The sequence below is a fragment of the Dermacentor silvarum genome, chromosome 2, assembly GCF_013339745.2.
Source record: "Dermacentor silvarum isolate Dsil-2018 chromosome 2, BIME_Dsil_1.4, whole genome shotgun sequence".
NCBI lineage: Eukaryota > Metazoa > Arthropoda > Arachnida > Ixodida > Ixodidae > Dermacentor > Dermacentor silvarum.
The window spans coordinates 250920986-250944019 of NC_051155.1; the positions used below are offsets into that span (position 1 = coordinate 250920986).

General features: G+C 43.5%; 1 protein-coding gene across 1 annotated transcript in view; it reads left to right on the forward strand.

Annotated features, from left to right (window-relative positions):
- Positions 1–23034, forward strand: part of LOC119443136 (anoctamin-8-like) — an 81099-nt gene that overhangs the window by 16717 nt on the left and 41348 nt on the right. The window contains exons 6-10 of the mRNA XM_037708288.2: positions 3966–4127; positions 12452–12604; positions 15736–15798; positions 16895–16967; positions 20634–20689. Coding sequence (XP_037564216.1) covers positions 3966–4127; positions 12452–12604; positions 15736–15798; positions 16895–16967; positions 20634–20689 — 507 coding nt within the window. The remainder of the gene's footprint in view (positions 1–3965; positions 4128–12451; positions 12605–15735; positions 15799–16894; positions 16968–20633; positions 20690–23034) is intronic.

Here is a 23034-nt window from a genome sequence, read left to right on the forward strand (position 1 = left end):
GCCACTGATAAATTTTCCCTGGTCCCGCTCCCGACAAGTGTCTAAAACGGCGAACACGAGGTGCGCTTGATTCAAAGAACCTCCATTACCCATGCCCGAGTGTCAAAAAGCACATCACAGAGCGTAACAGCAACGCGCGAACTGCACAATAAATACGCAAGCAGCTTGTAGCCACCCAACCTCTGAGAACGGGCAGCGCGCCTAAGCTTTCGCACTTGAATCTCGGAGGCCGTAGCTTACCACCATGCGCCTTTCTCCTATTTGTAGATAGGGTAGGTGCCGATAGCGTGCGCACTGACCTATACGTTGAAGGAAACAAAAAAAAAAAAAAAAAAAAACGCGGAGCACCGCAAATGCGCGCCGCAGAAGAGCAAGAACGGCGTAGCGTCCAACCGAAACGAAGCGGCGCAGTCCGCATCGCCGTGGTCCTCAGCGGCAATCGTACGCGGCACGTGACTGACAGCAACGCCGAAGCGCTTCGTGCCTAATTGTGCCTTTAAAGCCTTTATTCTTGCGTTTATCGCCGCGCGTAACACCGCGTTGGCGGCTAGCCGCGTGCCTCCGTAAGTGCGTAGTCGCTATCTCTGATCGCGTCGATAACCACCGCAGTTTCGTCCGCAGCGGTTGCGGCAAATAGTAGTTTCGTTTTCACTCGATGCGCGCGTCGGCTGCGTGCCTTCACAACTGCGTAGTCGCCTCCCATGGCAGCGTCGATAGCGACCGCAGTTTCGTCCGCACTTCTTGCAGCGAAAGGTAGTTTCGTTTTGACTTGGTGCGTGCGTCAGCCGCCTGCCTTCTGAACCGCAAGATCGCCGTCCATGATCGCGTCGATAGCGGCCGCGGTTTCGTCGACAGCGGTTGGGGCAAGCAGTAGTTTCGCTTTTACTCAGTGCAAAGCTGTCAAAGATAAAAAGCACCGGCTACATCGCGATGGACGGACACTTTGTTGGCGACCAGCTGAGTGGCGAAAAAATAATCGGGATGTGCGCCCGTTGGTGCAAAGCGCGTCTCAGATGAAAACGCGCGCCGCGAAGGATGTCGCGAGGCCTTCGCCGCTGCTAGCGCTAATCAGTCATGAGATGAAGAGAATTTCAGCTTCCGCACTGGTCTTGTGGTAAATAGAAACAAGATTTGACGATTCATTGAGTAAATAAAAGCGTGTTGACGTAGTGCAGCATTTGTTTGTTTTCTTGATACCCTCGATAATTCGGTTAAATCGGGGGGGGGGGGGGGGGGGGGGGGGTTCCTTGGCACTTTATGTAGCTTAGCAGGGTTCCCTGGGATGAACGTACCTGAGAACCCCTGCGCTAGTGCTATGGAAAGCCTGTGCTTTTACCTAATCCCCTTATCTCACAACAGTACTGCATCATGATGCCCACTTTATCAAATCAAATTTATTTATCTTCGAGAAAAAGGGTTTGGACTACAAGTTGTAGTCCCTTGATTGAGGCCACAGCTCCCTTTTATATGGCAATATATGGCAGTTCTAGAAACGATGTAAAATATTTTAAAATGTAGATATAGGTATGTACAGCACTACAGTAAACAAAAATATCAAGAACTGTACTCAGATAGCCATTTGCACTTAACAAAATATATTTCATTATTGATTGACTGAAGGACAGCTGGGCAAGTTAGTGTGTTGACATAATGAAAACTTTATTTGAAAGTCAATTTATTGCCTTGTCATTTCTTCTCTTTGTGTTTGCCTTTCATGCTGTTTTATTATGTCATATTGAACTAGATAGACTGCGAACAGTACAAGCAAAGAAAGGAAATTTTCTTACCAGAAGCCATATAAGCCGCTGTAACTGTTGTCCAACTAAACGCAGTGTGACTGGTTTCGCCAAGGTTCACCTCTCTTACACAAGGCAGACATCATACACAACCCATCCATGATTGCCTATGGTTGTAGAGTATCAGGGCTGAAATTTTTCATCTCGCCAAATTCATGTGAACGCACAATTGGACAAGCATGTGATTCTTTATCCCATCTACCCCATAGCTTGTACACTCTTTTTTTTGCAAGTTACTATACTTTACTTTTTTAATCTGCAGTTAGCTGCTGTTGCAGTGGTCTTTATAAAAAGAACTCTGGCTACGTGTTTCTGTGGACCACATGCCAGGCAGACACTTTAGCAGGTTCTGCTCTTCTAGAGCTGAACATTTTGACACGCACAGCGTGGAATAATCTCTCAAAAGGTCTGGTATTCATGCAGAAGGGCATCTTGTCCAATGCTATTCCAAGGAAGTAATGTCATTCACCTGCATATGGATTCTGCTGCACTGATTTTGTACTCACAAAGAAGAAAGTAGTGCGTTGCTTGCCCAGCAGATGCATGAGCCAATGCAAGCGTTTGCTTGCTGGTGCCACATTGCAAATGGGCTCATTTCAATGTATTTCACAGGATCCTAAATGTATACTGTGCATTTGTTAGTAAATTCACAGCATTGCATAAAGGATCTGTATGTTTTCATAGGACTTATAATGCCTGTGCCACTTACACAGTCTCAGGAGTCTTTGAACATGGTTGTCATAGAATATTATTAATGGCTTTGCTGAAATGTCAAAAGCCATTGGAGCTCAAGTTGCATCATATTTATTTAATTATTTACTTATTAATTAATTAGTTAATAATTAATTAATTGCTCACAGGTCCCAACAGGACATCACATGAGGGGTGGACACGTAAAAGATGGGAGTGATGATGATGACATTACAAAGATGAGTCAAAACACTCGATGGCAGATGGCAGCTCATATAGTTGTATAGCTGCTGTGGCTTTTCATAGAAATGATGCAACTCATTCACGGTTTCTTGTATTTATTTATCCACTCTCGGGGTCAGCTGACAACAGCTGACCTGCTGTTATCACCCTGCTTTAATGCCCCTAGGAGAAGTGCGATGATTACCTGAACAAAGTAGAAAGGTCAACTTCAATGGCAGTGGCATACTATGTTGATTCAGAGTGTGTATATGTATGGCACCAGCACTATGTATATAGCACCGAGAAACCTGACATTTCCAATAAAGCTGTCTAAAAAAAAAAATTTGGGTCCCCTTTTTTCTGGGTGCAGCCCGTGCGCAAGTAAAGAAGAATCAGAATCAGAATCAACTTTATTTCCAACACACAAGTTGGAGGCCCCCCAGGCAAAAAGCTGTTGCAGGCAGCTTGATGGGACCTGGGGGCCTACAGAGAGCAACAGGCAGGGGATTTCACAAATTCGAACAATTGTAAATACATACAGTCATTATGAAGAGGAAAGGAAGCAAATGTGTATCTGCATTGAAACACAGAGGTACTTGCTGCTGCATACAGCGACCTTGACTAGTCTTTATTTTAGCTACAATTGCTATTTTATTCTTCATTGCTAGAACGTAACTGTGTAGCTGGACTCTGCTTCAGTAGATATGTGCTGTTCACAAGTGAAGCCATCCTCAGATGTGAGCTGGGATGTCGTGTTACATAAGGTTGCATAATGAAAACCTGCTGGGATTTTCGTGTAAAACATGAACAGAATGTTACAGTTAATAGCTCCCATGTACAGTGTAGACCACTTATAATGTAGCCAATTATAATGCAGAACTGGCTACAATGTGGCCTTTTCTGACTCCCGTTTACTCTCCCATAGAACTCCACGTATATGTATACCGCTTACAGTGCAGCCGCGCGAGACGAAATATCTGTTATGATGCGCATTCTGCAGGAAAGCACGGTAGCGAGCATGCTTTTCAATGATGTGCACCTGCTGATGGGAGAGGAGGCTTTGACTCTCGGATACACGCGGCTGCTTCGTCTAGATGTTTTTCATATGTGCAGACCTTGAAAATTATTGTTTTAGTTATAGTACGGATATTCGCGACTCCGACGCCTTATGTTATGAGGGTCTACACTGTATGCTTCAGGCACTCATTCAGAGTGCCTCTGCTGATGTTGTTGCCTCATTTGTCTGTGGATGTACAGGTGCAGGAGGATGCATGCTTGGTAGGCTTTGCCCTGCTCAACATGCTTTGGGCGACCATCTACCTCGAGCTGTGGAAACGCTACTCTTCCGAGCTTTCCTACCAGTGGGGCACTCTGGACGAGCAGAATGAGCTGCTTGTAGAACCCAGGCCTCAATTCAGGGTAAGAACCAGAATGCACACACTGGGGCCATATTTGGGATCGATCGCTCTCAGGGATAGATCTACTATTGTGTAACGTAGGTTCCAGTGCATGGGCTCACTGCGCATTGACAGGATGTTTTCATCAACGGAAAGCCTATCAGAATATGGCCATCAGGAAAGAACAGATGCATGGCTTAACTCTCCAGTCTTTATTGCAACAGAAATTTTACGAACGCTCCAGCTGCACTTGTGGCATTAGTGTTGGTGTCGTGTTGGTGTCATATGTTGGTATGTTGGTGTCACACAATTAAATTATAGTATAATTAGGAATCTCATAATTCAGATTGATGGATAATCCAAACAAGAACTTCGTTGGCCCCGGAAGAGTCGTTTGTAATTGATTATGAAAAAACTTTCATGAACAGTAGCTTCAAAATTATACCATGGTTATCTTGTGCACAATTTCGCACTCCCACAGACAATTTGGGCACACTCTAGCCAAAGACCAAGGTTGTTAAATTGCTAGCCATCATAACATGATGTTTTAGCTTTGCATGATGCATTACTATTTTATACCACTTAGACCACTTATAACATTACCATTTATAGTGCAGAACTGGCTATAACACGGCCTTTATTGACTCCCGTTTACCCTCCCATAGATCTTCATGTATACTCATACCACTTATAATGCAGCCGCACGAGATGAAGTATGCAGTTTCCACAATAAAGTCCTGCAGACATGCACGGTAATGAGTGTGCTTCTCAACGAGATGAGCCAGCCGATGGGAGGGGAGAGCAACAAGGGTGATGTGGAGGAGAATGAGGAGAAGATGCTAAAGAGAAAAAAAAAGAATGAAAGAAAGAAAAGCGGTGGCAGCACGATGCAGGCGTGTGGTGTTTGCCTAGGCGACAGAGAAGCCTTTGCTCGGCTGCTTATCAGCGGCGTGCGCAGCGGCTTCAGTTTGCCTGCAACCATCGTGATGCGTGTCATCATGAACTGCAGATGTCGCACATGCTACGTTGACTGTCAGTTTAAGCATTGTTCCACAAATTTAGTTCAGAGCTTTTAGGCTTTATGTTCACGTGTGAGCTTCCACCTTTCCTACCAGCATGTGCACATACAAACTTGGTTGGCGTTCACAGTAGTTGTCGTGGCTGATTGCCAGAGAAACCAAACTCTGCTTCACATGCCTGGTTGTCAGTTCAGCCCGTGCACGATCGTATGCCCAATCTCTATGTCTACGGATGGAAACATATCAAGGACGAGTTTCTCGTGACGGCATGCCACCCGACATCTCCGCAGGCTGGGCCTAATCAGCGCACCTCGTCTTTAGTTGGGAATGAAAGTTGTGGTTTGGTACCGAGTCAACAAAATGCGTCTCAGTGGCTGTATGGAACTTGTAAAGTGGAGGAACCACCTCGATAACGAAAGTGAGTGCATGGGTAGTACAGGCAACCCTCAAATGGCAGCAGCTTGGTCTGCAGTCACCATGTTTTGGCATTGTGCGCACACACAAATCAGTCCAAGAAATCAAACAAAACATTGTACAACATCTGAAATTCCGGTCGCTGTTCTTCATTAGTTCTGTGTAATTGGTGGCAGTGTCGCGGGGAATTTGAGTAATCAAGCAGGTCTGAAAAATTAGTGGGCCACTTACTGTATTTACTCGAATCTAACGCGCACCTTTTTTCTGATAAAACAGGTCCAAAAATTGCGTGCGCATTAGAATCGAGTACGACCCTAAATCTGTGTTACCATATAGCCGTAGGCATTTCAAAATGGCCGCCTCACACACGCTTCGAGCTTAGCTTCACTCTAGCCTAGCTGCCGTAGCTACCTCCATGTGCTGCAGTACGTGTGCTTAGGCATTAGTCTACCGTCTTCCCGTTTTCTGCGTCTGCTCTATCAGCATGAAGTGCCGAGTTCATCATGATGCCGTATTTAAAAGGAAAGTGATCATGTGGGTGGAAACAGACGGAAATCGGGCCGCATCACGGGCATTCGGAGAATCTGAAGCTTGCGTGCGGGACTGGTGCAAACAGACGGAGAAGATTTTCGCCCGCAAAGCAACGCGGAAGGGTTTCAGTGGACCAAAGCAGGACGTATTCTGCGACGATCCACTTCGGCGATATGATCGCCTTGGCCCTATCTTGAAAGCAATCTGCAATAAGGAGAGTCCGCCGCGCGCTGTGTTTTCGCCGCTTATAGGTCGCGTTGCAGCGGCAGGCATGCTAGCACGTAGGTCATTCGCTCGCCGCGCTTCGTCACTCCAGCGTTTTGACAGCGAGTTTCCATGGTCAATGAGCGAGATTTTTTCATGTTTGCTTGTGCGCGCGTAACACCGTGCTCGTTAATTTATTTAGTAAGCGAATGTTTGCAAGTTTATACGGCCGATAAAACTACTATCCTTACTTCGTATAGCGGTCTACCAATTTGCTATTGCAATCAATTGCTGTTTCGCCTTTCGGGCGCAGCGACCTTTTTTATTCATTGCAACTTTAGTTCATTGGGAGTAAATCTTTGTTTTTCCAAATCAGAGAAAATTGTATTGCTGTATGAAAGCATGAGGTGCACGGTACTGTAAAAGATTTTTTTTTGTTGTTGTTTTGGTCACGGAAAACGGGTGCGCATTACAATTGAGGGTACGTTAGAATCAAGTAAATACGGTACTTTTTTCCCTTTGTCGTATTTTTTTTTTTTCTTTGTCTGCTTGATGCGACGATCGTGGGTCCTCAGATGTTAACCTTTCAACGCTTGTGGGGAGCACACGCCGTCACCGTCTCCCACGGGCGCTTGCCGTGGCTTGCACACATAGCACACACGGTGGGAACCGGGCGGACATCTTCTCCCGCGTGCGCGTGCAGCTGGAGCCGGGCGGACACGGGAGAGATGCACTTTGCCCTCTCCCGGTTCTCGCTCGCCTCTCGCGAGAGGGAAAGTATCCGACGGGCAAGGAGGACATTCCCCTCGCGAAAAGGTAAAAAGGTATAAAAGAGTGCGACCGAGAGACCTCCGGGGCTCTCTGACCTCGCTACTCCTGACCTGCCCCTACGGATATACCCACTGCAACCCATGAGTGACCTCTTTTGCGTGACTATCACACGCGACGAGGGAAGCCTATTTTATTACTTAATATACAGAGCGGACTTCCCTCTGCAAGTGTGTTTTATTGCCCGCAGCAATAAACGTTGTTGAGTTGACTTGCTTGTTGCCTTATTTGTCCAAACCCTACGTAGCTGCGATTATACGCGCTACGGGTTGGGGAAGACCCCCACATGCTTCTAAATTTAAATGAATGCAAGCATCCTGGTGGCATGTTTCTCAGCTACTCAGACACATTTTGCACATGTGCAACCTTTGAAAAATGGTGTTTTGGCAAAAATCGAACGTATGAAAAAATGCACCTTTTCGGAACAAAGCACCACCTAGCATTGCTCTGAAGGTGCTGCAACATTTCGTGACTTTAAAGGAAGTTCTTATTGTGCTGCCATCCCTTGGGGCTCCACCAGAACTGATTTTTCGCTTCGCTTTATGGTGACTGCCTCCGTGATAGTTTAGGAGTATTCGTGCATTGTGTAATTTACTACCGCATGCTCATGCCCACGCTTGCGCACTTTATATTCGGCATTGTTGCGTGTGATACTTTCAGTTACGGGCGTCAGGAGTACGGATTTTTATCTTGTTTCTTATCACTTGATTCACTACCTTGAAGTACTCACCTGCATGACTCTTCCATAGGCATGCTACTATGGTGTTCTGCCCACCAGAAAGCCACAGACGACAGTTTGCTGCTCTACCTCTTGAGAAGCGGAACAATTACTGTGTTTACTCACATAATAAATGCACCCCCCAATTTTCCAATCAGGAAGTTTGTTTGTTCTTTTCCTCGCATAATGAACGCACCCTCAACTTGCTGCTGGGAAGTAGGAAAGACACGGTAGGATTCGGCGTCTGATGTAGTATCCAGTGGGTACGATTGTATCAGACACCGTATCGGATGCCGAATCGTACCGAATGTCTCCTACGTTTATTGCGATAGCAATTATATGGACACTCCAGGCGCATTTTTGCCTTCGGCATCGACAATCGCGCCTCAATCCCCGAATTCGATGGAGGAAATGCGCCGTATTCCGTCACGTGCATGGTGCCAGGGGGAGGGGGCGGTGCAGCAACTGAGTATTACGCGGCCGCGCATGCCCTATCTTGAAAGCGATCTGCGTCAAGGGCTGAGTCTAGGTGCGACGGTGGCCACAAAGCCACCGTCGTGGTGACTAACCCGGTGGCTAACCTTAGTGCGTGCTCCGTTCTCGCCGCTTAGTTTGCGCTGAAGCAACACACAGCACGGAGGTCACTTCACTCGCTGTTGCTGACATGCTTCCTCACGCCACCATTTTGACAGAGAGTTCCGCGGTTATGGAGTGTGATGTGTTCATGTTTGCCTGTGTGTGCTGACACCATGCTTGTTAATTTACATAGTTGGCAAATTTTTGCAAGTTTACACAGCTGATAAAACTACTACCCTTACTTCGTATAGCTGTCTATGCATTTGCTATCGCAATCGTTGTTTTGGGTGAAACGGCAACTTTTTAAAAAGTGGCTGCACAAAAAAAAGTCACTCAAGCTTTTACCCTGCATAATGAATGCATACTTTTTGGGGAAAAAAGTGCGTTCATTATGCGAGTAAATATGGTAATCCAATCTAGGCATCTTGCCTGAAACACCACAGGGTTTACCTTTTATATTTATACACATCATCATTATTTTTATTAATAAACATTCCTCTCATTCTATAGCATTTGAAATGCCGCATTTCACAAATGTTTCATCTTGCGATTTGTGCAGCACTCTCACAAAGCTTGGGACAACAGAAAAGAAAGTGAGCAGGACATGCACTGTTTCGCAACTAGATATTTGCGAAACAGCGTGCATCCTGTGCACTTCCTTTTGTTTTGTCCCAGGTTTTTCGTAAGCCCTGCATAAATTGCAGCTTATGAAATGTAAAGAAACTACAGAAATTATGAAAGAGAGAAACAGTGGCAGCTTGAAGCCACAAAGGAAACTGATATGCGTTTCCCTTTTAACTTTGTGCCACTGCGCTTTGCGCCATACCTACATGGGCCTTTCTTTGTTTCCTTTCAAGAAAAATTCATGAAAGGGACAAATTGTCATCCATCCAACTATGGCATGAAGCTGCAAAGAGAAATCCATAGAGTTAAAATCATCATCCACTATCGAATGGTTGACAATTTTTACTTTTCATGTGTCTTCCTCCATTTTGTGAATTTCCACACAATTTATTTGCTGTATTCATAAATTAGTTGCTACTTTGAATTTATTTCTACCATATTAGCACTCAAATCTTGTATGGAGATTGTGCTCTGCAGTCTTTCTTGTATAGTAATTTCTTTACCAGACTCAATTCACTTGAAAGAAAAGGGAGGCTGCTGTCTCTGAACTTGGCATGCAAAAGATCCAGTTCAGCCTTATGAGGCAACCATTGTCACACTTTGCATGTGGAGTGTTGCTGTCGCTGTGTTGTTAGATGCTTCAGTCACAAATGTTTACCTTACAGACAATGGCAGCCTAACAAACGTAACAGAGCAATCACAAGGCTACCGTAGCTCCCACAGCTGCAGTGACGTGTGGATTTGATTGGATTACAGAAATTTCTAATGCTAGTGATAATAGCCTGTCATAGTTATCATTCGGGCTTTGTACTCGAACCTAATGCTCATATAATTATGTTTCTTTGTAAATACAACCTTTGTCCGTAAAGTTTCGAGGCTGATTTATTTTATTCTCTAGAAATGATTCCCCAAAACAAATGTTGGTGCGTATGTGTAGCGCCATCTTTTCGGGCTAACCTGAGCTATTTATGTTAATTGCTGTGGCAGCCGCTAGATGGCACTGCATGTAGAAAAATACGTTGGCACTTTTATAGTCGTCTGCGCATTCTACTGTGAGTGAATGTAGAGAGATGGATGTCCGCCTTGAACAGCGTGTAAACATAAAATTCTGTGTGAAGTTTGGCAAGACAGCCACACAGAGATCCTTCGTGACGCTTACGACAAAGAGACATTATCGCGGGCATGAGTTTTCGAGTGGCACAAGAGGTTCGTTTCGGGGAGAACGTCGGTGGAAGACGACACAAGGCAGGGGCGCCCTGCAACCTCACGGAATGAAAACAACGTGGCTCGGATCAGGGAGATCGTACAGCAAGACTGCACCATTACAGTCCGCATGCTATCGGATGCTCTCGACACTAGTAAGACAACATGCCACCAAATTTTGCTTGAGAACTTGGGGAAACGAAAGCTGAATGCCAGACTTGTGCCGCACTCCCTCACACAGGACCAGAAGGACATGCGGGCATCAGTGAGCGCTGATTTGCTCTCCGAGGCAGAGAAGGATGCTGCATTCGTTGACAGCATCATTGCTGAAGACAAAACATGGTGTTTTCAATATGATCCTCAAACAAAGAGGCAGAGTGCCGAATGGTGGTCCACAAGCTCTCCGGCGTCAAGAAAGGTGCGGCGACAGAAGACCAAAACAAAGACGATGCTGATAGGTTTTTCGATGTCAGAGGTGTCATACACCACGAGTTCATCCCACAAGGGCGGACAATGAATCAGGAGTTTTATATCCACGTGCTCCAACGCATGCAGGATGCACTGTGATGCCGTCACCCTGACTTATAGGCATCTGGACAATGGAGCCTTCTCCACGATAACGTCACTGCTCTCAGCGTGACAAAATTTCTCGCCAAGTACAGCATTACTGTACTTCTCCATACACAATACTCACCTGACCTCTCCCCATACAATTTTTTTCCTGTTTCCTCGTGTGAAGAGAGCCCTAAAAGGTCGCTGGATGGGGAGCGTGGAGGCCATTCCAAGACGCCACGACAAAGGAGCTGACAGCCCTGCCAAAAGAAGCGTTTTCCAACTGTTTCCAAGACCTCAAGAAGCGTTGGAAGCTGTGTATAGACTGCAAGGGAGACTATTTCGCAGGGGTGCTGCATAAATGATTTCAATGTTAAATGCATTTTTTTTAATGGACTCAGTCTCGGAACTTTTCGGACAAAGGTTGTAAAAAAAGGATAAAGTAAGAACAGTGCCATGGCTTGTTTTATGTTAGCGCTAATTACTAAAATATCTCTAATTCCAATTCTTGAAGTGGGCAGGGGATGAGGGATGGATTCCTAATTTTGTTCTGGAAAACAACTAAGGAAATGTTTTTTTTTTTTTAATTGACCACAGATAGCAGGTGGGGAACTAACATTGTGGTGGTAGATTAACTTCCGCATCATGCGGAAGCACTGCATTATGTGAGTGCTGTTGTTTTATTTCTTCGCAAAACTTGCAATAGGAACTTGTCTGATGTTACCTAGAATGATAAAACTGTCAGTCATAGTCAGTCACAGTGGTTTAGATTAGAATGTTGTTGAGAAATTGACGAGAATTTTTTCTTGCCAATTCTCGCTTCTGAGTACGAAGTTTCTGGCTAAATGTCTTTGGCCAACACTGAATCACATGCAGCAATTGGTTTAGAGTAGGAACACAAGACGAGAAAAAGGAAGTTTGGCATGCGACTCGCTCTCTTTTGAAAACACGGTCAGAGGAGACAGACCGATGCAAGGTCTGCGGCTGCATTTGTGTCAAACACGTGATATAAAGCTAATGAAATGTACATCTGTGGTTCGGTTCCTATATGACGAGAACTGTCTGTATCAATTTCAAACGAAACCTTAAGTGTGTTGGGGTGAAGCCCACTTCCAGTTTTCTGCCTCGTGTTTCCCTCCTATTGGTAAAAAAGTTTCCGCAAAATATTTTTTCTTTTCATTGATTTCTGCAAAATATTTTTTCTTTTTATTGATTATGCTTATTCTCAATTGTTTTGCACATTTAGATATAAAATAAGCATTTTGTTCGGGTATTTATATGTGCCATCATTAAAGGGCTAAGTAAGCAAACTTGGCCTGTAGGTAGCGGAGTACTAGGTATGTGTCACTCAATGCATGTAACCCGCCATGGTGGCATAGTGGCTACTATGCCACCATGGTAACACCATGGAACATAGTGTTCAGCTGCTGAGCACGATGTCGTTATTTTGATGTCTGGCCCGGGTGGCCACATTTAGATAAGGGCGAAATGCAAAAAACGTTCATGCACCTAAATTGAGGTGCACGTTAGAGAACCCCAGGTGGCCAAAATTAATCCAGAGCCATTCTCTATAGTGCCTCTCGTAGGCCTATTGCTGCCTTGGGATGTTGAACCCCATGAATCATATCAACTCAAGGCACCTGATATTTGCATTGTGGTCTTTTTTGTGCTTTTCAGGGTGAGCCCAGCCGGAGTCCTGTGACGGGGCGCTTAGAGCCCAACTATCCTGGCTGGAAGAGGCACCTGTTCCGATATCTTGTGACATTGCCAGTGGTGGCTTCCTGCCTTCTGATTGTAGTGCTGGCCGTCTTCCTCATCTTTCAGCTCCAGGTGCTTCAATAGTGCCCAAGGGTCCCTTGTAGAAAACCAGGGTATCAACACTACCCATAATACTGACACGAGATTACAAATTTGGAATGGTTGTGTTGTTCTATTCCTCTGGAACAATCAACAGCTTTGAGCAAGCACTGATGGTGAACATAGCTGAGGACATAGTTTAGAGAGACACTAAAGAGAAACACTTAAGAGAAACACTAGAGCAGTTTACACTGAAAAAGTATCTTTTAAAAGCTCTATTGATAATTTCACAGTATTACTGTAAGCAAAAAAATGAAGGTCAAAGTTTCATTTTCTTAAATTTTGTGCCAGAACCCCAGCAGCCATATGTCAGCACAAAATCATGAATTTCAAAGCACTTTCTTGTATTTAGACTGTTGTGGTGCCGTAAAAGTTCTCTAAACACTCCAAGTTCAGTCTTTGACGCCTGGAGAATACAATATAGTCCATCTTTGCTAACAAAAAATTGTCATATTTACCTGAATCGAATGCGCGCCTTTTTTTCGGAGAAAATGGGTCCAAAAGTAGCCTGCGTGTTCAATTGGATACGAAACCAAAACTGCGTTTGCGGTATTGACAACAGCCTACCGTCAAAGGTAGCGTCATTTTGTGATGGCGATAGAGCACGTTTTCATGAAGGTTGCTGTGGGTTCATTTTGTGCTCGCCTACAACCTAGAGTGGCATCCTCGGGTAATCACTTTCGAAAGTAATAGAGAGTTCTAGCGTGTCCGGTATTCCGCTATACTTTGTGTAATACCAAATTACCAGAGGCATAAATGTGAGCGGTGATGTTGGTGGCACAGAGATAAACCAGGCAACCATAGAGTTATTATGGTGAAATAGCGCTAGGAGAACACGGACAACAAAAGAACGCAAGGACAGCGCCCATCCTTGTGTACTTCTCTCGTCCGTGTTTTTATAGCACTGTTTCACCATGAAGGCATCGTACCAACTAGCTTGCACTGAGACCTTATAGAGTTATTATTGCAATAACCAAGTCTATTCTGCTTTACTGTTAGTGTAAATTTTTGGCAGCGGCGTAATCGGGTGATTGCGTTGCCCTTTCAACATCTTTTTTTCGACAAGAACAATTGCGAAACATGAAAATGTATCTATAAAGTATTGTGGTCAGACAAAGCGTCACAAGATATCGCTAGCAGCATCTGGCAACTCAGTATTATACAAACGTCATTGGGTATACGAGAATATTGAATACACTAAAAATCTCCACTATCACTCCGCTAAATTTCGCACGACGATGCACCGGCATATACCGCCACCGGCATTTCTGGCACTGTGCCGAGCTCGCTGTCTGCGCACAGTGTACGAACTTGTTCACTGTATGAACTTATGAACCTTGTTCATACAGTTTAGAAGAAAAATGTAAGGAAAAATGTACTAACAGAGAAAACGTGATTCGAAGTCACAAAAAAATTTGGCAGACTCAACCGTAGTTTGACATCTATGTAAGGCAAAGTGTTGCGTGAGTCGTTGTGGCATGGGTTGCCAACATACACCGAGCTGGTGGGGCCCGAGTGGCATGCTGTCGCACGGGCCCCCACCATAGTCGCACATTGTTGTTTTTGCGGCTTCGGCAAGCTTATGTTTGCGCTTCTCGAATTTGGCTTGGGTCAGCAGCTTCTTCGAGTGGGGAATTTTGACGGTAAGTTTTGCCTTGCTCACTCCTTGGTACGCGGCGGCGTTTTCACGTGACATGGGCGGGCGAGTACTTCAGGGAAGCTGCTGTGGCCGGCAGCTACTGTTCTCAATTCCATGCGCCTCACGCCTTTTCTACATGGGATCTAGCTGTAGAACAACGTATTATACGATGGCAGTTTGGCGATGTACTGAACGTTAGTGTCGAAATATCGCATTTTCCGGGAATGCATCAATCGTCAGAAAAGAAGCGTAACACTAGTATTTGGTCACTTCTTGTGTTCTCAATCGCGAATGTTGGTGCCAGGAAATCGTACGAAACAGGATCGTATCAAGGAGGTTTTACTGTATTTCTAGAAGTGATCACTCGAGAATACCGCCCAGTTACATTTTGCACGGCTCTTTTTATTTGATCACAAACGTGAGGGCATGCTATACGAATCGGGAGCGTAATACATTGAAGTGCGCTTTTATTTTCTTACTTTGAACTCGCAAAAATTGGGTGCACATTAGATTGGTGGCGCATTAGAATCGGATAAGTACGATAACTAGGCTGAAGTAGGCGGTGTCGAAATCCATGACCTCATGGCAAACTGGTGTGGTGATTTCAAGGTGGCATAGCCATGTCTTTCGTTTTTACACCTTTCCCAGTCTTCTTTTACAATAAGAAGAGGGGATTTTATGGTATTGTTGAAACATAATTTACAAATACAGTTCAACTTACAATTTTTTAGTGTCTCTTTAGTTTGGCATTCAAGATCATGCAAGGCAAAAAACTTCAAACTGCAGCACCTCACAAACACAGATGCCAGTGCCTGTGTGACAAAAGAAGAGCCCTAAAATTCAGCATAATATCCATAAGATTTATTATTTTAAAGCAGTACCGCTGATTTACAAATGTGTTGGAAAATGTAATTACACACAGTGATAGGGAACTGAACCAGTGTTACTGCCATCCCAAGTGTAGTTTTATTTCTCCAGTTTTGTTGCTTTAGCAGTGTCATTGTGTGGAGCATCACCCGCATTCCCCTTCTTCTGTTCAATCAATTACTTCAGGAGCTACTTTCGCACTAGCATTATGTAAAATTCAGCATTTACTCCTTACTAAAGCAATCGGTATTTTATCAATATGCTCAAAAGCTTTGCATTGTGAAAATAGATCTAATGGCAGGTGTGGCTTTTTTTTTTTTTTTTTTGTCACACCTGCTTATCAAGGCTTCAGCCAGTTAATTTGCAGTGAACGCTATGCTCTCGAAAGTGATTGGTTGAAAAATGCAAATATTAGTGACTCTTGTTCCATGTTAAATGTGAATTAAGGCAGAACTGTCCTGTGCATATTGTTATTACATGTGTTTAATATGCAGCAGCTATGACATTTGTTTTAGTTCACGCGTTTACTTAAATTTCATCTGGTACCTCATGATAACCAAACATGTCTCATTGGTGACTTTATCTTTGTGAATTTCAGCACTGGTGGGACGAGTGGCGTGTGCAGAGGCACTTTCTGGGCAACTTTTCTTTCTTGCCTAAGGTCAGTTGTGGACCACACCAGTCAAAGTATCATTTAGCAGACTTCATGAAAGATTGCACTATTTCAGAGGGAGCAGTTCTCTCATTGCCTGCACTCAAAATGTTGCTAGCTCTGCATTGTTAAGAAATTCATGACAAAGGAAAATGCGTGGGGCTGTTGTGATGGGCAAAATGTGTTTCAGGATAATGCTATGACACAGAAACACTAAAAAAACATTGCAAAGATGAGACACAGAGGCAAGGAATGACACAATGAAGCACTTCGCCATGTAATTGTGTTGTCTTTTCACTCTTATGTCCCACCTTCACGCTGTTTTTTTTCCTTAATAAGCCATGTACCAATCAGCCCACTTTAATTCGATCTTATACAAGAAATCCTATTCAATACAAGTTGGGTGACCCTCTCATCCAGTTGCATGTTAGTAGTGAAAGTTGACTGCTTCTCTTTCTTCTTTTTTGTGCTTTGTACATGAAACTTGTTTCACCTAAATCTAACTAAAACTGCCTAAAGACATCATTGAAGTCTCATACACAAGAATGAGAAAAATTAAATGTCCATGTTTCAAGTTGCTGTTTTAGTATTTTTCCCTCTGGGTTGCGTTCATGTGGGTGAAACTGAGCTATATATATATATATATATATATATATATATATATATATATATATATATATATATATATTGTAGGGGAAGAAAATGGAGCTGGGCAGGCCATGTAATGCGTAGGATGGATAGCCAGTGGACCATTAGAGTTACAGAATGGATACCAAGAGAAGAGAGAGAGAAAAAATTTATTGATTGTCCTTGCTGGGGTCAAGGGAGGGAAGCGCAGTCGAGAACGGCAGAAAACTAGGTGGGGTGATTAAGTTAAAAATTTGCAGGTGCAAGTTAGAATCGGCTAGCGCAAAACAGGGGTAATTGGAGATCACAGCGAGAGGCCTTCGTCCTGCAGTGGACATAAATATAGGATGATGATGATATAGTGCTTTATTGCAGCTACTTGCCTCACACATTTAGTTGCCTTGGCACATTTTGCAAAGTAGTTCAAGCAAGTAGCAGCACAGCAACTGTGTTGCCCACTTCCCTTTTTCTGCCATAGATACTGCTGGCTGTGGTGATCCACGTTCTAGACACCGTCTACTATCGCATTGCTCTCTGGCTTAACGACATGGGTGAGTGTTTTCTTGTGGGCACACTACTGTAGTTGCTCTGGCCGTCCTTTGCTCCCTCCTTGCTACAAGGGAATGCACAGAACGTGCTCATTGTCATAATTAACTCTTTGCATGCTGAGCATTTCAGGCGTTTGTGTTTGCTTTGTGCCCGTCAAAATTAATTTCAGTTTAAGTAACACATCATAGCTTAAGTATGTGTTGCTGGACATTTTACAGTGTTCCTTGATTTGAATATTGGTTAAGTGCTGTCGGAAACAGTGCTGCTACGTGTTGTTTTAACGGGTAGTTCCACATGCCACAGGGCCTCTTCGTCACTATGATTGTCTCTCGAACACATCCCGTAATCAATATCAGCATCCTCCAAATTTTAGTTCGCAAGGAGCTCTTGAATTTTTGCGGCATTGAAAAAATCATGTGGGCTTCTTGTACCTGTCAGCCATGTTGTAGAGACAGGAACAACGCCAACAGATAACTTTATTGTGGCACCTGTCACATAAGAACAAAAGCTGCCATGCAGTTTGAGTCTAACCAGTCTCTTTGTTGAGGGTGCAACCAGTGTGCAGGGGTTTCACATTCACAAATATTTCAGGAAAGGCAGGGATTCATCATAAATTGTGACACAGCTTTAGGGGGTTGACCACGGTATGCACAGATGCCCAGATGAGTTCATTGGAGCACAGCACTTAAAGTGTTGAAAGGCGACAATGAAAAAGAAAGTGACGTCACCCTAACATGGTCGGGAAACACAGAACACGTTTGTGCAACCAGATTCACGCATACAATTGAACAAAGTGCCGTGCATCAGTTGTTACAGGCCACGTTAAAAGCCTGTGATGCAACCACTCTAATTCTCCTGTAAAATAGTCTACAAGCGTGATTTGTGTAGTTACAATGAAAAAGCATGTGTGTGTTGTAGGAAGCTCATTCTAATTCAATTGCATGCAAGTGTCCATACAATTAATTATTTTTTATTAATTGATTGCGAATTTTATTTTTTGAATGTCCAAGGTGAGGTGAGGACTGATAATGTGCTTGCCTGACATAGGTCCCAATCTTCAAATACAGTTTAGATAACGGTTATCACATATTTCTAATTATAATACTATTCTACTCCACAGACATTGAAAAGAAAGAGAATGACAACTAAACCATGGTCTTCTGTACATATATACAAAATTTCAATGCACTCTATCTATATACAGAAGAACCTCGTTCTACAATCTGGGGGGGAAAAAACGAAAAAGCAAGAAGAATATGTGCTAACTGGGAAAATGTAGGATCTGAAGTCACTAAAAAATTTGGCCGACTCACCTGTATTTGACATCATTGCAGCTGGTGGGAAAAGCCGGAATACAATGCCACTATGCTACTACGTATATCCAAACACGATGCTCACTTTGCACCACCTGCAGCAAGGAACAATGCTGCATTTGAGTTATCACCTATTAAAACCATGCAGTACACTTCCGATAGCAGTACGCTGCATGCGATGTAAAACAGATTGGTGGCGTTAGCTATGAATGCGACGTGCGACGACCCGCTATATTTGCTAGTACCAGAATAGGAAACCAAGTGCGTGACGGCATTTTCACGTGACAAGGCGAGTGAATACTGCGGGAAAGCTGCCATTGCAGGCAGGCGCCTGCAACTCTCGATTGCGCTTGCCTTGCACCTTTGCTTGTTGACATGGGATCTAGTGGCCGGAAAACGTATCATACGATGGCACTTTCGCGATGTACTGAACGCTGGTGCCGAAAGATTGTGTTTTCCGGGAATGTATTAACAGAAAGAAAAGTGTAAGTGTATTGGGTAATTTTTTACATTCTCGATCGCAAACGTTGGCGCTGGGAAATTATGCAATATGGGATCGTATGAACAAAGCTTTACTGTATACACTATGAACGTAAAAGATTTCATCATTACTTACAAAGGTACACTTACTACACGGATACAAAATTAGCATAAATTTGTACAAACAGTGTAGACCGCTTATAACATAAGTCACCGGAGTCGTGAATATCTGCACTATAAGCGGTACCGCACTATAACCAAAACAACAATTTTCAAGCCCTGCACATATGCAAAACATGTAGACCAAGCAGCCGCGCGTATCTGAGAATCAAAGCGTGCGACTGGGAGTTTTGCATCCGTTTAAATTTACCAACGTTGAAAGGGTAATGTCCAAGTACCCACAATCTTCGCATGAAGCAGACAAAGTAATAATTTTTTTTAAATGTCGCAGTTTCGCCCGAAAGGCGAAGCATCAATTGGAATAGCAAATTAGTAGAGAGCTATAAGGAGTAGGGATAGTAGCTTTATCGGCTGCATAAACTTGACACATTCGCTTACCAACTGAATTAACAAGCGTGGTGTCAATGCGCACAAGCAAACATGAATAGACTCGATGACCGCAGACAACCACTGTCAAAACGCGGGCGTGGGGAAGCGCGGCCACCGCAGCGAGCGAAGCTTCGTGCGGTCTATCGCTTCAACAGAAACTGAGCGGCATAAGCACAGCGCATACAAAGGTCAGAGCCGTGTGGAGATCGCTTTCAAGATGCGATGCGCGTGACAACACCGACAGCCGGCACAGGCGCAAAGTACAAGAACGCATTTGTTGGCAGAGTAGAAGCCCCCCCTCCCTCTCTCCCCGCGCTGCCTTCCTGCTTTGCTCCTTTCGCGCGGGAGATTGTGTCGCCAGTTACCCTTGCACTCGGTTGAAAGATATGCATTTGGGGCCGCAACACAGCATCACCCCCTCCCTCCCATACCCCCACAGCCTTTCGCGCGACGGAAGTCACGTTTGCTCTCCACTGTGCGTTCGCTCTCCGTGAAGGGGCGCGTCCCCGGCGTGCTTTCACTCGCACATACGGCGCGGCGACAATTTTATCGCCCTTGGACTCATGCTCCACGTCTCGTGCTCCTCCTCCGCATCACCCTCGTTGATCTTCTCTCTCATCAGTGGACGCACCTCGTTGAGAAGCATGCTCGCTACTGCCCTTGCTGGCGAGATTTTCCCGCAGAAGCCGCATTATAACCGGTATTTCGTCTCACGCGGCTGCACTGTAAGCGGTATGCGTATACATGGAATTCTATGGGAGGGTAAACGGGAATCGGAAAAGGCCGCGTTGTAGCCAGTTCTGCACTATAAACGGTTATGTTATAAGTGGTCTATACTGTAATAAGTATTAATAAAACGTAAATGGACAGGACAGCGCTAATTATAGAAAGGTACACATAATAGAAAAATACAGATTCTTCATACAACATAAATGTCTTCCAACCTATTGAAAAAATTTTTAATATAATTGTTCCATCAGCAGTAGAGTTTTAATTTGTTTTTTGAATGTGCATGGTGATAATCTGAGCTGCGTATGCCGTGACTGTGCTGAATTTCCTTTTCACAGGAGCATAAGGAAGCAGAGAACCTTTTCGGTTGGACTTTAAGCAATGCTTATGTATGTGCTTGTGAATATCCATAGGTGCAACCCATCTTTAGTCAATTTGTTCTTGAGAAAACTGTGACAGCTGCATTTTGCAGCCGTGTTCATGCATGTAGTATGTCAGCTCCAATAATTTTCTTGCAGAATATGCCTTCAGCTTGTTTTTTTATTGTCACTTGCTGCCTTTTCTGCCGATACAAGATCCTGCTTTTTCCCATTGCAGAGAACTACAGACTGGATCAGGACTACGAGGATCAGCTGATTATAAAGATTGCAGTGGTCAGTTGAAACCTGATTTACCGATGTACATCTGCTTTTCTTACTTTCTTCTGTTGCCTGTACTTGTATGTGCCTAAATTGCACTGTTTGCATGGGTACATCAAGCATGTGTGTGCCTTTCTGCAATCAATCTATGCAAGGCATGTTAACATTGATGCATATAAGTTTTACCTAAGGCATTAAATAGTACATATTGCATACAGACACCACAAAGAAAAAAAAAAAAACATTAATAAAGTCGGAACTCAGCAAGTGCATCTTAGTCTCAGGAATGTGGCTGAAAGACCTGAAATCTTGCAGAGACTTGTTGAAATTGTAAACTAATAATGTGGGTATAGTTCCTGTGGTGAATGCGAATGAAACAAACAGTGCAACACAGGACAAAGATGGAACTGCAAGAAAAGCAGCACTGACTAATAAATGCTTTATTTTCTAAAGTGACATATAAAGCTACTAAAGAGTACATGTGCGTCATTCTAAAAATAATGTTTTATTGTTCAAGAAGAAAGAATAAAAGAGCATAGGCCGTGGGCATCGTAACTGTCTCACCTGTCAGTGCATATCTGAACTGTACCATTGCCAATGAAAATAAACATACACTCATCAAATACACACAAAAGTTTCTTTTAAAATATTAAGAAGAACAAAGAGAAACACATTAGACACATAGGTATGTGCAATATATACATACAGTTAAACCTCGATATAACAAAGTTGGTAAAATTAGACTACTTTGGTTATAATCAAATTTCATTATATTAAAATTCAACCTTTTATGCAAATAACTTCAGTCACCGACAAACTTTTTCTGACACCATAGGGGTCATAAAATTTTTTGAATTCTCAGGCAGTTGGAGAAAACTAATTTCAATTAGAGAAAAAAAAATGATTTTGTTGAAATTTGACAGTTAGTAACCAAAAATACAGTTTCTGCGCTGTGTTGACGATATCTTCACATCAGCAGTACGAAGCGAAGCCTGCAAAGCTTTCGCGTCCGCTCCACTATCGTAGCCGATAGTGTTGCCCGCAGTAGCATGATATTATGATGAAGAGCGCAGGCAGAGGAGAGCAAACGCTTTGTCTACCTCTCACTTCAATGTGTTTCCGAAACTTGAGATTACGTTACCTCCGGTACTAAACAAGTGGGAAGACAGCGCACATAAAGTCATGGCCATCTCGGCTGCCCACTTCATTTTGAGAGGTGTTATTCATGCTGTTCACTTTTGATAATAATAAATCTTCATTAGCTAATTTTAATTAATTGCATATCATTAAGGCATCAATGCAAAAGTTATGGAGGATGTTGAGAAATGACCAATAACAGTGTTTAAGGCCATTTTTGTCATGTGCGGTTCTTTTTGTGACAATAAAAAAAGAAACCATGGGGAATTTTAAACATATCACGTGACAGTGTGTCCATGCACCAGCAAAAGCACCACTCTTAAATGCAAACCTCTTTATCTAGTATGCTATAGACCTTAAACATGTTCAAAGCCTGGGCTTCACATTTGAGAAGGATCGAAGATGCATGCCAAAAAGTGCTGATGCATCGAGGAAAGAACACAGCGGGTCATTCCTAGTGTGATAAGCTAGGCCCACATTTGATGAGGTTTACATTTGAGAGCACTGCAATCTCTGGCTCACGGATGCATTGTCACATGGTATTTAAAAAATATTGAGGGGTTTTCTTTTTCGTTGGAAAAAAAGGGCCACAGAAGACCTAGGTTGCTTTAAATCTTGTTATTGGTAACTTTCTGACATCCTCCACAACTTTTGCATTGATGCCTTATTGATTTAGGCTATTAAATAGAAGGTGGCTAATTAAACTCAAGTAATTATTTGTGCAAAACGAAAAGCACACTCTTGACTAACATGATTAATGCCCATGAATATACAGTGACCACCATTTGCGTAAAGCCCTCCGTTATCTTGTAATTATCGGCAATGTTTAGCTGAGACACTCGGCATATGACTATTCTGGCAAAACCACAGGCTCATTCAAGCAATGTTCATATTTATGCAACATCAATTATGGGATGAAGCAGTTCTTTTTAGTTACTTCCATTTCATATTTGTTAGCGTTTTGACTCATGTATCTAAAACTAGTGCTGTTTTTGGTTTGCTGTGTTTGAGTGCAGCATTTGGGATTCAATGCATGTATAGAGCTGTGTGTGAATATTGCATGAGCAATGACGCTTTGTGTCACTGCATGGAGTTTGCACAGGTTTTGCAGATTTCGTGATGTTAATTCTTGCTGTGGAGGAGCTGAAGATATTGACTTAGTTGATTGACCTGAGGTGAGTGCTTGCATGAAGAATGAACGGTGGGTCTCAGTTATTTGTGAA